Here is a 15,193-nt window from a genome sequence, read left to right as displayed (position 1 = left end):
AGTTTGAGAGCATGCTAACTTTTTCTGCTCACACTAAACGTGCTGCCTTGCATGGCCTTCGTTTTTTCGGCTGTGTTTGCAGAATCTCACAAGAAACTGGTTCTCCTACTCTCTTCTACATGTCGTATACTGCAATATGTCTTTCTCAACTTGAATATGCATCTGTGATCTGGAATATCATAGCTAACTTAGGTAGTACCACCATTGTGCGAGTCAAGAGAAAATTCATATGCATAGAAAACAATCGTGTCGCTGAAAATGACTCTGGATCTGGTTTTAACACTGCCAGATTGTTACCAATGCCATCACTTCGCTGTCAGCTACATCGCGTTGACGTGCTGTTTTTAAAAGCTTGGTGTGATATCCTGCCCTTTACTTTTCAGATGTATGAATTTTTGAATTTCGTGTAAGTTAACAAAAGAGAATTGAACAATTCATGTACCTGCAAACTTCAACCAACACTCCAGTGCTCGTAATATGCAATCTCTATATAGCTATCTTTCTTGATCTGGATGCTTTTCATAGTCCACAGTCAATATCTTTATCTGAGTCTTGCTCTGTCGTAACACAGTTTTTCACAAAGTACATATTCTTCCAGTTTTCGTATTTCAGAAAGCCTTCCGCATAGTCGTGTAGATATCCCATTTTTTTTCACCCCCATTCCTGTATTTTCATTCTTCCCATTTTGCGTTGATCTCTTTTTGTCTGTGCGTATTTGCGCCTTTTATTTGATATCTTTATTTGAAGTCTGTCTTTAATGCATTGCTTATATTTAATGTTTCATTTTTACGTGCGTCTGCCGAAATATCTTATGTCTGTTCTTGGCCACGTTAAAATGATGATTGCTCGCTCGATTGATGGTGCTAATACTTGATATTGATTGTAAGACACGCTGTGGAAGAGAGGAGGTAGGGAAGGAGGAGGAAATGTGTTGCCAATTTAAGGGTGCGACACTCCACTATACTCCTCCCGAAAAGAAGAAACAGAGCTTATGCACAGATGCGAGGAGTGTAGTAAATTGCCAACAGTACTGTTAACGCAAATTTTACCTTCAGAGGTCCCAACTATTCATGTCTACATGCGGAAGAAGATGCGAAAGAAATATTATTAGGTTGTTCATGACACGACGATCAGGGACACGAGCTACTGCGTTATGTAAAGGCACTAAAGCGTTGTCTTTTCAGTGTTAGATAAATGCTAGGCCCCGCAACATAGTGTGCCTTGCTAAAATGTGCACTATTGAGGGTGAGTGACATTCCAGAAATGAGTGGTTCATAAAAGCAAATAACGTGGAAACATAAGGGCTGATTATATGAACACTATTTGACCTACGATGTCGCGTTATGTGCAACTTCATTTACACACGTGTCATCTTTCCGTAAGACTGGAGTTTGCTCATCTTCAGTGGCGCTACCTAATTAACTTTTGGTGTCAATGTAATTAAATACGAAGCGTATATATGTGAAATTTATGGCTACATGATTGTACTGGTTTTTGTCTTGTTTTTCTTGGAGCTATGTGAAGGCATTATTAGGAACCCTGTCTAGCTGTTCTTTCGCACGAATTCCTTTCGTTGTTGGGATTTTAGAATATCCTTATTATTGGTGAAAAAGACTAGCCACTACCATAATAAAGCGCGAACATGGCTTATAGAATATATAAAAAACGAAGCGAATGTGCATAAAAATAAGGAATAACATATAAAAACAGGGATAAGCTGCAGTCCTCGTTCGTTTTGTTTACGAGCACGGCAGTGGTTTTATTGACATATGTTTATTCCTGCACGCGAACTCTCGCTAAGGCTTTACATGCTCAACATGTCATTAGTACATCATATTTCAATGCTGCTTAAATTCTTCACAGCTATCCTCCGACTTCGAGAAGTGCTGCGCTTGTCCCCAACGGGTGACGTCACCTTCCGACTACGGCAGTGCGCTCCCGGTGAAGAGCTACGCAAGGTGTTTCGTGAAGTGGGACGGAGAGGCGAATCAAACATCCTGTTGGACGCACCGACGCATCGCGTCAAGGAATACCTAAAGCAGGTGAGCTGGATCAACGTTTAATATTTTTTTACTGCGCAGCTGTTCATGTCACACTTTCCCGAATTCTTCGTGTCGTGTTGAGCGTATGCAAAATCACTCAATGACCTCCAGGAATCAGTCATTGGACAAATCAATTCAAAATGATAAATGTGAGTCAGTATACGCATTTTTCCAAGAAGATCTAGTGGGGGCATTGCTTTGACGTGGAGATTGTGACGACTCCACAAACAATGTGCTGCAGCTGAGAAGCATCATCACCTCTACACCACAACACGTAGATTCGTAAATATACACCACAGCTCGTAAACAGAATATGACCTAGCGAGAAAGCAGCGACTTGGAAATGATTTCTCTCTACATTGTGAAAGAATAATGTAGTCAAGTTTTGTTCAGAGGTGTCATAGCTTTTTAGAAAAGTGTCAATGCACTTTTCTAGCTTCATTAGTGCAACCGTGTTGAAGTTAGTGAAACTTTACAAAAGCTAACATATCGAACCATCCTTGGTATTTAGATATGCCAACACTGTACCATGTTTTACTGCTATACCGCTCTCCTCGAGTTCACTACACACGCACTTGTGGTATCTTAGCTGACTTTCAAAAACTCTGGCCAATTTCAAAGAAGTTATTGCTTGGTTTATTTAGAATATGCTCTTTAAAGCTCACATAGGCAGATGATTACTGTTTTGTGAAAAAGGTGTTGTAGATTAGTTCCAACCTGGTTAAACTGCTTCATTAGCAGTGTTTGGATTTTGCTTCTGTCATATTATTGTGCGCTCAGTGGCCTCCTCACTGCTAATTTGTCATCAGAACAGCTTTAAACTTTTCTCTTGATATTGCATTTTTCACACAACATGTAGAGTTTGCCTTTGAAGAAAATGGTGTAAAACGGTGTCATCAGAGCCTAAAACCCCCCTAAAAACATTGTGTCGTAAAAATGCGTCAGTTTGCTTATGACGCTGGTATCTGAAAACAACAACAACAACAACGAAAAAGTGGTAGCCCGAAGTTTCTAAAGCAAAAAACGATGCGCGTGCTTGACCTCCCTCCTCACTCAAACACCCCAACTTCTTTTGCTTTCGCGAGCACCGTTGAAGTTCATTATAGTTTTATAGTTTTGAGCGGTTCTAACCGAATTTGTTTTGTGTGCGATTTCTCATTCTACGACACGTGGCTGCTTTCGCTCCGCTAACAGCCAATATTGGGCGGTGCTCGTAAAGCAGTCTGCCAGCAAGGCACCGCCTACGATGGTGGCTGCCTTTCACGCAAACGCACATCAATAAAACGTCTCTTCCCCGGAGGCCGATACTCTTGCGAGCGAGCTAAGTGGACATTCAAGTGCAGTAGTGTACGGGAGGCTTCGACTGCTACGCATTTTTAGTGGTGCTCCAGGCACGCGGAGAATGCATCGCAATGCAAACGACACCAGGCGACATAAATGCACTTTAGCCGACAGAAAGGCATCACCCAAACTGTCGACAGCACTCGGAATTACAGCACACACTCGCGATTTGCTTGTCCCCTGCATATTGGGAATTGTGTTTGTACAGATAACTGGTTGCTACGGATTGCAGTGTATTGATAACGATATTGTGGAGGAGGTGTTGCAGCCTACAACCGGATGCAGGGCAGTCTTGCTCGGACCCGTTCACTTAGTCCAGAAACCCAGCCCCTCGTCATGACTCCGGTGCACCGATTCAGTCGGCGCCTACTAGGCCTATGTCCGGAGTCCGCACCTGTTCAGCCTCTAACCAGCATGGTAGCTCCTACCACATACACGGCTACCCTTCCATCGCAGACCACTCTTCCCTCGCGGGTGACTCTTGAACATCCTCGTGTTCCTGAAGTTTTCGATAGGGAATAGTACGAAGCTGTCGAGGACTGGCTCGAACAGTTCGAACGGGTCGTTGTATCTAACCACTGGAACGAACAGCACAAACTTGGCTGTGCATGTTTCGCCCTGGAAGATGGCGCTCGCACCTGGTACGATAACCACGAGGCTACTGTCCAATCTTGGGAAAATTTTCGTCGAAAGCTCCTCGCCACATTTTCAAACACGGACCGACGGGATCACACACAGCAACTGATTGAGGCTCGCGTACCACAACCCAACAAAACAGCCGCCATGTACGCAGAGGGTATGATCTGTCTGTTTCGACGAGCTAACCCTGACATGCCCGAGGCGAAGAAGGTGCGTCACCTAATGCAGGGTGTCAAAGAACCAGTGTTTGCGGACCTCGTATGAAATCCGCTTACAACAGTAGATGAATTCATAAGAGAGGCGACTGTCATCGAGCGCGCACTGCGACAACAATACCGACACTTTGACCACCTGCCGAACCACACGGCAATAAGTGCCGTGTGGTTCTGAACACTGCTGTATGTGAAAGTTCCCTGCGACAAATGATTAGGCAAATACTGCATGAGGAACTTCGAGCCCTCTGCGTCCCTCCTACCCAACCGCTCGTCGCATCTGTTGCCGAAATCATCTGCCAGGAGTTGAGGCAAGCCGTTACACCACCCGAGCCAAGTCCTGAGCCACATCCAGCGAGCTACGCTGATGCGGTTCGTCGTCCACCACCGTCATTTGTAGCGACACCCTTCCAGCCACGACCCGCGGCCGTACCTTGGTGGCAACGGGATTCCATAAGACGACCACCAGTTCGCCGAACTGACTTGTGGCGCATGGCCGACCATCGACCTATTTGCTTCCGCAGCGGAGAACCAGATCACATTGCCCGCTATTGCCGCCATAGCGATTCCGGGTTCGCTAACTTTTCTCGTCCCGCTTCCTTCCGCTCTGAAGGCCGTCGTGCCCACCATGCCGATCAACTGTCGACTGGCCAAGCAACTACACCGCGTCGCTGGTGTTCTCTATCTCCTGCGCGTCACCGTGACTTGCCTCAGAGCTACGCGGACGTCACCAGAGGCTGTTCGCCTAGCCCGCGCCGGGGAAACTCACTGCTGCGACCTCCGGTGGCAAGGTTGCCAATCGTCGAGACACCGAAAAGTTCCCCCTATCATGGCAAGAAGATATGACGACAACCACGACGAATACGACGACGAATACGATGACGAATACTAATGCAGGTGAAGTCGTACGTGCTGATCTTGGCGTTTTCATCGACGGACATCACATTACAGCTCTGGTAGACACTGGTGCCGACTTCTCAATCATGCGACAAGAACTCGCCGACCGCCTTAGAAAGGTCAAGACACCTTGGACAGGGCCGCCCATAAGGAGTGCTGGTGGTATGACTCCCATGGGTAAATGCACCACTCGACTTCGCATTGGGGATTCCAGCTTCGTGACCACTTTCGTCCTGTTGCCAGACTGCTGTAAAGAGCTCATTATGGGCATAGATTTTCTTCAAGATCATGGCACTGTTATCAACATTCATCAACGTATGGTGACGTTTTGCGCACATCCGCATGTCGACGACAGCAGCGACGAAGTACGTGGTCGTTTGAGAATAGCCGACGATGTGACGCTCCCACCGAGATCCTGCTGCCTTGTGTCTGTGTCCAGTGGGTGGCCTTCCTATAAAGATGTGATAGTGGAGCATATAGTCGCTCTTTTGCTCACGCAAGGCATTTCCATTGCGAGAGGCATTTTAACGCTTACTGGTGGACAGGCAGCAGTGCTCCTCACAAACTTCAGCAGCGAGCGCCGTGAAATACAGAAGGGAACTGCAATTGCCTGCTTCGACAATATAGCCCAAGCCGAGGATTGCTGTGCTTTGCAACCAGACGACGCGACAGTCCCTGCCTGGACAACTTTGTCGGTGGACATCTGTTCCACGCTACCGCACTCTGATAGGAAGCGCCTGCTTGGACTTATACACCGATTCGATGACTGCTTTTCGCGTACGTCAAAGGTCCAGCGGACACCATTGACCAAGCACCGCATCATTACTGAAGAGAACACGCAACCGATTCGACAGAACCCCTACCGTGTGGCTCCGAAAGAGTGCTAGGAGATTAGGAAGCAAGTACAGAAGATTCTCGTGGATGACGTCACACAACCTTCGAATGGTCCTTGGACATCCCCCGTGGTTTTGGTCAAGAAAAGATGGCAGCTTGTGTTTCTCTATTGATTATCGCAAGTTGAACCAAGTCACGAAGAAAGACGTCTATTCACTGCCTCGCAAAGACGATTCACTCGATCGGCTGCGTCATGCGCGCTATTTATCTTCAATAGACCTCCGAAGCGGCTACTGGCAGATAGAAGTCGACGAGAGAGATCGTGAAAAAACTGCCTTTGTGACGCCTCATGGCCTTTACGAATTTAAGGTGCTTCCTATTGGGTTGTGCTCGCCGCCAGCCACTTTTCAACGTCTCATGGACACCTTACTATTGGGCCTGAAGTGGCAAACATGATTGGTCTATCTGGATCACGTTGTTGCATTCTCAGCATCATTCGAGGAACATCTCAGCCGTCTATTCACCGTACTCCAAGCCATACGCTCGGCCGGCCTGACTTTAAAACCAGAAAATTGTCATTTTGGTTTCCACGAACTCAGCTTCCTAGGCCACGTTGTCACTCACGAGGGTGTTTGACCTGACCTGGCCAAAATAGACGCCGTAGCACAATTTCCTGTACCCCGTGACAAAAAGGCTGTGAGACGCTTCTTAGGGTTGTGCGCCTATTACCGGCGATTTATCGAGGACTTTTCGTCTATTGCGGCGCCATTGACACGACTCACACGTGAGGATGCCCCCTTCTTTTGGGGTGAACAGGAGCAAATGGCATTCAATGAACTGCGACAACGCTTGCAAACACCTCCAGTCCTTGCGCACTTCGACCAGGACGCCCCTACAGTACTTCACACTGACGCCAGCAATGTAGGTCTAGGTGCCGTTCTTGTGCAGTGACAAGACGGCTGTGAAACAGTAATAGCCTACGCCAGCAGAACTCTCTCCCGCAAGGAGGAGAACTACTCGACCACCTAGAAGGAGTGTCTCGCCGTGGTGTGGGCAGTCATCAAATTTCGTCCGTATTTGTACGGACGCTCCTTCAAGGTTGTTAGCGACCGTCACTCTTTGTGCTGGCTGACCAACCTTAAAGATCCATCTGGTCGTTTGGCGCGCTGGAGCCTAAGGCTTCAAGAGTTTAACATGACCGTTGTCTATAAATATGGAAAGAGGCACACCGACGCCGACTGTCTCCCACTGTCGCAAGTGAAAACTGTCGCTCCTGATGACGAAAACATCGACACGGTATTCTCGGGAAATGTCAACACGGCCACTATTGCACGAGAGCAGCGCAGTGACCCTGAGCTGTTACCACTCATGGAATATTTAAAAGGACGACGTAAAGACGTGCCGTGGTTATTTGCTAGAGGACAGCCATCTTTTTGCTTGCGAAACGATGTTCTCTATAAGAAAAACTTCTCACCAACCGGTAACCCGCACTTGCTCGTCGTGCCTGCCTCTCTTCGAAAAGAAATTATGGAAGCGTGCCTTTATGAAGCTAGTTGTGGTCATCTAGGCTACACCCGAACATTGTGCCAACTACGATGCAAGAACTACTGGCCAAAGTTACCTGCTGCTGTTAACCATCACGTGTGAACTTGCACCGACTGCCAAAGACGCAGAGCGCCTCCCAGCAAGCCAGCTGGTCTTTCCAGTTGAAGCACCAGAAAAGCCGTTCACTCAGATTGGAATGAATTTCCTGGGTCCCTTTCCAACTTCCACAGTAAGGAACAGATCGATAATTGTGGTCACTGATTACCTGTCCCGTTATGCGGAGACTAAAGCTATGCAGCGCGGTGCAGCAGCAGAAGCCGCTCAGTTCTTCATAGAAAACATCGTCCTTCGGCATGGCGCTCCGACAAAAGTGATCACAGACAGAGGACATGCCTTCACTGCAGAGCTTTTGGAGTCAGTTCTCAGACTCAGCTGTACAGCTCACCAGATAACAAATGAATACCATCCGCAGAAGAACGAACTGACGAAGTGCCTCAATAGGACCCTCACAGACATAATCAACATGTATGTTGACACGGAACATAAAAACTGGGATCAAATATTGCCGTACGTGACCTTTGCTTATAACACTGCTCGACAAGAAAGCACTGGAATGACACCGTTCAGTCTGATCTATGGTCGCGAAATCACGACAACATTGGACGCCATGCTGCCGCATGAGTGTGACGGCATTCATGTAGACGCCGAAGAATTCACTCAGTGCGCCGAAGAAGCCATACAGCTCGCGCGCGTGCGCATCTGTCATCAGCAGCATAAAGATGCACAATGCTACGACACCCAACACAAGTTTATTAGCTACACACCAGGCGACAAAGTGTGGGTCTGGATTCCGATACGTCAACGTTGACTGTCTGAGAATTTGGTAAGACGGTGCTCTCGTCCATACAGCCTCACGCGACGCTTGAACGACGTGAACAACGAAGTTGTTCCCGACACTGATTGTAGTTCTGAGCGCAAAAAGCATTTGCCCGAAGTCGTGCACGTCGTGCGTATGAAACCGTATTTACCGAGTTAATTAACTCCCGGTTACTGTTTCCGTACGGCCACTTCATACGCCTGGTAGAGCACCTAAGTTGACATCGGAACGATGCTTCTTTCGGAGGGAGGCAAATGTCACGTGCTTGCTCAAGAAAGACGATGGCAGTTGTGCATGTGTCACGAAAAACTACGAAATGGACGCAAAAGAACTATTTTGCGCGTTCTAATTAAAAAGATCGACCTGCTTCTGGTGTCTCAATCTCTGTGGCAAGACCTCTGTTTTGACGTCGTGACAATGTTATCAATCAGGTAATATAGAAATGTGCGGAATACAGCCAACCCATACACATAGTCTTCATAGATTACGAGAAGGCATTATACACTGTCGAGACATCAGCATTGATGCACTAAATAATCAGGGCATCTATGAACCCTATATAAATATACTGGACGAAATATACAGCCGATCAATAGCTGCCATAGTTCCCCATAAAGAAATTGAATGGATTTAAATAAAGGAGTGTCTCTCCACTGCTATTAACCGCGTATGTACAGGAGGTTTTAAGGTCCTAAATTGGGAAGAGATAGGGATAAGAGTTAATGGAGAGCATCTTAGCAACCTTCGATTAGCTGATGGAATTACCTTGATGAGTAAGTCAGGCGCCAAATTACAGTTCATGATTCGTGCACAGGACATGAGAAGGAAAAGAGTAGGTCAGAAAATTAAAATGCATAAATTTAAAGTAGCGTGCAACAGTCTTCGCAGAAAACAGCATTTTTCAAACACAGAGAAAAGATGGAAGCTGTTAAGGGATATGTCTACTTAGAAAAGGTAGCAATTGCGGAGCGCGACCATGAGAGTAAAATAACCAGGTGAATAAGGATGAAGTGGATAACATTCGGCAAGCATTCTTAAATTGTGATTGGTAATATGCCACTAAACCTCATTTTGAAAGTATATAACAGCTGAATCATGCCGGAGCTTGCTTAGGAACAGAAAGTTGAAGGCTTACGAAGAGCGTTCAGCATAAATAGAGAATGGCATAGCGAGCGCTAGAGAGGAAAACGATAGATGTAACCCCTAAAGACAAGAAGAGAGCAGAATGGGTCAGGGATGAAACCTGGGTTAACGATATCATACTTGAAATCAAGAATAAGAAACGGGCATGGGCTGTGCATGTAGCGCGTATAGCAAGGATACCGGTGCTCATTAAATGTAACTGAAGAGATTCCTGGAGAAAAAAAATGCAAGAGGAAAGAGAACGTTAGGTGGGCCGATATGAATACAAGTTTGCAGCTATAACGTGGCAGCAGAAAGCACAATTCCGGGTTAATTGGCGGATCAAGGAAGAAGCCTTTGCCCTGCTGTCGGTGTAGTCAGGCTGATAATGATGATTTACATACACCAAAGCAAACCACAAAGGGAGGCATACCGAGTACGCACTGGGAATTACTGTGTAGGGCAAGCTTGTCGTTCCATAATTGTGTAACTATTCAGGAGCGTTACACCAGCATCTGGGCCAATAAAATTTCAAAGCACACCGTAGAAAACATTTTTCATCAGCAAGGTCTTCACTTAACATTTTTGTACAATGATATCAACAAACATATCTATTTGTAGAGGTACAAGAAAAAGAATTACCCGCGAATAAAAGCATTCTTAAGATCATAATATAATGTAGAAGGCTATAGAGAGTATCGATGCCTTATGGGTAAAGAGTCTCATTTATTTCTTGGTAGCAGTAATATTACCCTTATAAAAATAATAGGACTCATTAGAGAAATTTCAATGATGGAAGAGATAACAGGCACGCTTTTTACACGATTTGCGATATCGCATTCACCATGAATATACAGTGGTTAAGAACGGCATGCTCGCAAGGCTTGATCGAAGTAAGGTATAAAATATCTAGCAATAAGCCACAGTTCGCCATCTTTAGGAAAGTTTCATTCTTAACAAGATGTCCATGCATTTGTCGTAAGTTCATGGCTATAACTTCTAGGTTTCGTCGATTCGAGGCGATTTGACAACGTGAAAATAATAGGCATTGGTTAAAGGGAGCCCCACTTCCCTGACTTCGGTAAAACATACGTTAAGCTCACACACTGTTTTGCAGGGTAATATTTTTCTTCTGCTCACCGAGATTTGTTCTTGACTGGCGCGTTTATTGTTAATAATAATGTTAGTTTATGATGTTGTAAGTGCATTAACGTGACAATATTATAATGTACGCTGTATAGGAAATTTCGTAAGTAATCGTTTTTTCTTAACGTGCGCCTAAATGTAAGTGTAAGGGTGCCTTAGCCTTGCGCTCACTCAAAGTATTCAGCCGCAGGAAAACACCAAACCTAGTCTCAAGCCGACTGCATTTTGCGGGAAAAGCGGAACACCAAATCTGAAACTCTAATGTACCCACTAAAACTTGATTAGCTGCCTCTGTCGGCTGCAGACAAGCTACACAGGTTTTCGTGTCTGTGGATGAGCACTTGTGGAGGTAAAGCTAGTGATATAATGGGTGGGCTACGCCGCGAAAAGTTCGTTGCGTATGGCAGGGGAGGGGGTGTATTGTATATACCGTGCAAACTGCTGCGTCGGAGTTTCCCACAAATCACACTGTCAATTGATTAAATAACGGGCTATCAGATAATCAGGTGTTATGGTTGAAAACACATTGTTAGAAAATTTTCACTGCATTGCAGGGAGTACTGTTGAATGTCTTTACTGTCAGACGCTAGCACTGTCAAACGCTCAAACTAGAAAAAAAACAAGAAAGCCGGAAGGTTACACGGAGCATCAACGATGTCCTTTATTAGTATTTAAATGCGAAGCATTTCTTAGTGAATTTTCGCTACTTTGAGTGTACCAATCTATTTAGCCACTTACGTTTGGTGCTCTCGTAGTCACCCCATAAGTGGGCGTGAGTTGAAATTACCATGGGAAGGTAAGATGATTTGACGAATATGACCCGCTGGTTGAGACATGAATATTGTTACAATCCCGTCGCGTACGTCGTCAAACACTTCCCACCAGGCAGTGGCGCATACAAACGGGCGGGTATGTACCGCTGCCATGCGGGTATCTGACGCAGGTGATTGACAGTTCTTGGTATCTACCCAGGAATGACGAGAACAAATATGGGCAATATTAACGCGTGAGCGTTAAGCAATACCAGACATTGGTAGCGTCGACGCAACGAAAGCATAGAATAAATGTCAGTGTTAAAAAAACCTGACATAACGAATTTTTGGTTTAGTGCGGCAATCGAACCCAAGCATTCTGGGTGTCAGTCAAGCACTATTTCACAGATCTACGCCAGTTCTCAGAGCTACTTTTCAAGTAGATGCTCATCTTAGTGAAACGTCAATAGTGGTTGCAGTTCTTCCTACCCAATTTTACTGCCAACTCATATACTTACACCTTTGGTAAAGCCTTCACGTCGGGATAACGTCAGTTGCGGTTAGCTGCAATGCGCTGAAGTTGATTTATGTAGCAATGTCCAGGGCCAGCATCTTCGTGAGCATCAGCGCTTCATGTCTGCTTCTGATGTTGTTATTACGCATGTTGCAGTTGATCTCGTTGCGCAAGTGTAAACTATCGGTTACATACACATCTGCAAGTTTTCAACATATGTCTGTGCGTGCAACATTTCTACATATAATTAGCGTCATTCAATGACGTGTTGCTTAATAAAAAAAATTTCAACCCGGTCACCTTCCCTCCACATGCTTCGCAAAAAGTTTAGTCCAAGGTACGTGAGATCTGCCAAATTTTTTCGTTATTAACAGACCTGGTGAGACATACATAGTGAGGCCATCCGGCATGTTGCATGCTACTAAAATTCTTTTTCTTAGCACTGAATAAGACCTTGGTCGATGATTTTGACATTTTAATCACGTGGCTCTTTGCACAAGTTTGTGTATTTTCTTTCAATAAAACTTTCTCGACAGTTTGCACTGTGAAGGTGCAGTGAGCTTTTTGTCAATGTTTCTTTTGGCTCAATTTTGCGATGATTTCAAAGCAACCATTCCATCCCGCCCCCTTTCCTAATATTTCTGCGCTTCTTGTTCACCATTCACTTGAGCAGTTTTGAAACCCTTCCGTTCCACTTGCCAGACACCCAATTATATGTTATTGATCAACGTTTGGGTATTTCGATTGCTCAGAAACGTAAAGGTGATGTGTTTTTTCAAACGAGCTCTTTAACTAAAACGTTGTAGCGGGCGTCCAATTTTTAAAGCACCTTAGTTTTTAGTCAGCAGAGTTAAAATTCAAGAAAATTCGCGGTAGTGTTTACACAGGTGGGCCGACGAACTGAATTATTCTCCTACCTTCCATTGCCATTGAAAAGCCGATGTGGTGGTTTATGGTCTGCCGTTCTGAAAGAGTAGACGTTGTGTTTCGGAAGCAGATCAAAGAAACTTCTAAACAGCATAGCAGCGGAACCGCCTTTGGGTTACCCAATGTTAACACTTGTGGTTTTCAGACTAACCAATCAAAAGGAAACAATAGAGCTGCAGAATAAATAGACCTTGGTGAATAAAACTCGGTCAAAACTTTGTCTTCGTTTGGTTATGATAGCTTGAGAGAAGCCTTAGTAATACGCATTCAAAAAGAGACGGAGATATGTTAAAATGTTTGAGATAGAAAATACAGGAGGAAATTTGCAGTGGCACAACCAGAAGGCACTTGGAAATACAAGGCAGATCGTACATGAACTAGAACTTGTACACTTTTAACTACCGTAATGACAGACATTTAAATGTATATTAATGATGTGCCAGACTTCGGCTCTTTCAAATATGCTAGTTATTAAAAGCATACATCATATACACATTCAAATCTGACGCAAAAGAAAACAAGATTACTTTTGTACACCTCGCTGCTGTTGTGGAACAGTCCAATAGCGCGACGCAATTCGATAGCTAAAAGGAGCAGCAAAAGTAATTTTATCACGGCCTTCTACCTTCTAATTTACAAGAATTTCCAAATATAAGTAAGAGAACGACAGCCTGAGTGCCGCATTTCTGAAAATGCAGAACAAGGATAATTTTGTTCACAGTTTTTATATGTATTCTTCAATTTTTTTCCCAGGCCTGTCGAGACCAAACATGTTGTTGAAAGGCATGGCTGCGCACAAAAGCTCAAAAACAAAACGCATGATATCAATAAAGAGATACAATACGGTAGAGGTAAACAACTTCCGAGAGCTGTGCAGAAATTGTTCGTGTGACGGGAGTGGCCCAAGTACAAAGATTCGATTAATACTCCTTGGAGAGTGCCTTCACCAGATGTCGCCCTTCCACTAAACCCTGACGTGTCTTAGAAGCAAAGGCAAACTATATATTACGTTTGGATAAGTGAAAGTGACGCTGAATCCCCTCGCTTGGCAACCTGTCGTCAAACTGGAAGTGTCAGAGGCCTGTTTTCATTCCCTTATGTTTATTGGCACTTGAAAAAGGGCTTTCATTCTCCAGGCGTGGCGCTGACTTTCAGATAATATCTTAATGATGTGGCCACGCCTTTCCACTCCTCTATTTATTTGTCTGCCATTCATTCGTCATCTGGTCATTGTCAAGCACCAATAACAATAACATGTGGCGGTTATGCGGCGTGAAAATGGGTAAATTGGTAGGACGTGAATACACAAACAGCGCAAACAAGTAGTAGTTACAGCGTAACTGCGTAAGCAAGCGCTTTTTGCCCTCCTTATTTCTTGCTTCCGTAGTTGCGCTGCAACTATTACTTGGTTGCGTTGTTGGTGTACTCAGTCGTGTTACAATTCGGCAGTGGTTACACAGATAAATAAAACGTATACAACTCTAGCAAAGAGAATGTTAGAAGGCTTTACAACAAAATTAAAATCACTTTCTTCGTCCTCAATTTGCTCTTGCGTGCTCATTTGAATGCTACAAAGTTTTCAAGTATTCCGATTGGTATGTCTCTCTTTCTCTTTGTATTATTACTCATGGCCGAGAGAGTTCCCGAATCGTTTATGACGAAGCGTGTTTCTTTATACCTATATCTGAAGAGATAACAATGCTTTGTAACGAAGAGTTGTAAATGAACCAAAAGGCACAAATTGGCATGAGAAACAATAAGACTGAGCAATGCTTGTTAGTAGAATAATGTAGTCAAGGAACTGCGCATTCTTTTTAATCGCGAAGCATATGCTGTACCAAACAAGAAACTAAACCTAGAGAGCTTTGAAATAATGGTGTCATGCCTGAAGAGCACTCGAACTTCGCGGCCTTGCTCGTTTTGAATGCAAAGCATTTTTTACGTACCCCACTCATTTTTAGGACCTATCTATCTATCTATCTATCTATCTATCTATCTATCTACCACCAACGGTCCCACAGACGTCCAAGCCGGGCTAAATCACGAAAGGGAATGCATGTACTGGTGACGGGTGGATCCTCCGAACCACGCCGCGGAATCGGCTCACGATGTCAAATCTTGAACCAACGGCGCGCCAAACAAACGGCTTCGCGGGAACAACAGTGTCAACGGGATAACTGCGGGAGCGCATTCGCCAGGAAAACGTCTGCTTTCGGCAGCAGTTTCTCCAGCGGCACTTTTTTTTTCAGCTGTGACGTCTCTTACCACCTGGGGTTTGAAAACGAACTGGAAACGATTGACAAGATTTGGTGTCTGCAGCAATGCCATTGAGGTACAGATACGGT

The 15,193-nt window shown here is 44.8% G+C and overlaps 1 protein-coding gene across 1 annotated transcript in view; it reads left to right on the top strand.

Moving 5' to 3' along the window:
- Positions 1–15,193, top strand: part of LOC119173762 (glutamate receptor ionotropic, kainate 2) — a 234,997-nt gene that overhangs the window by 144,599 nt on the left and 75,205 nt on the right. The window contains exon 4 of the mRNA XM_075883220.1: positions 1,864–2,042. Within this exon, the coding sequence (XP_075739335.1) occupies positions 1,864–2,042 (179 nt within the window). The remainder of the gene's footprint in view (positions 1–1,863; positions 2,043–15,193) is intronic.

This window comes from Rhipicephalus microplus, unplaced genomic scaffold (assembly GCF_043290135.1).
Source record: "Rhipicephalus microplus isolate Deutch F79 unplaced genomic scaffold, USDA_Rmic scaffold_15, whole genome shotgun sequence".
Classification (NCBI taxonomy): domain Eukaryota; kingdom Metazoa; phylum Arthropoda; class Arachnida; order Ixodida; family Ixodidae; genus Rhipicephalus; species Rhipicephalus microplus.
The sequence above is the reverse complement of the archived record's forward strand: the minus strand, read 5'-3'. Positions and strand labels throughout refer to the sequence as shown.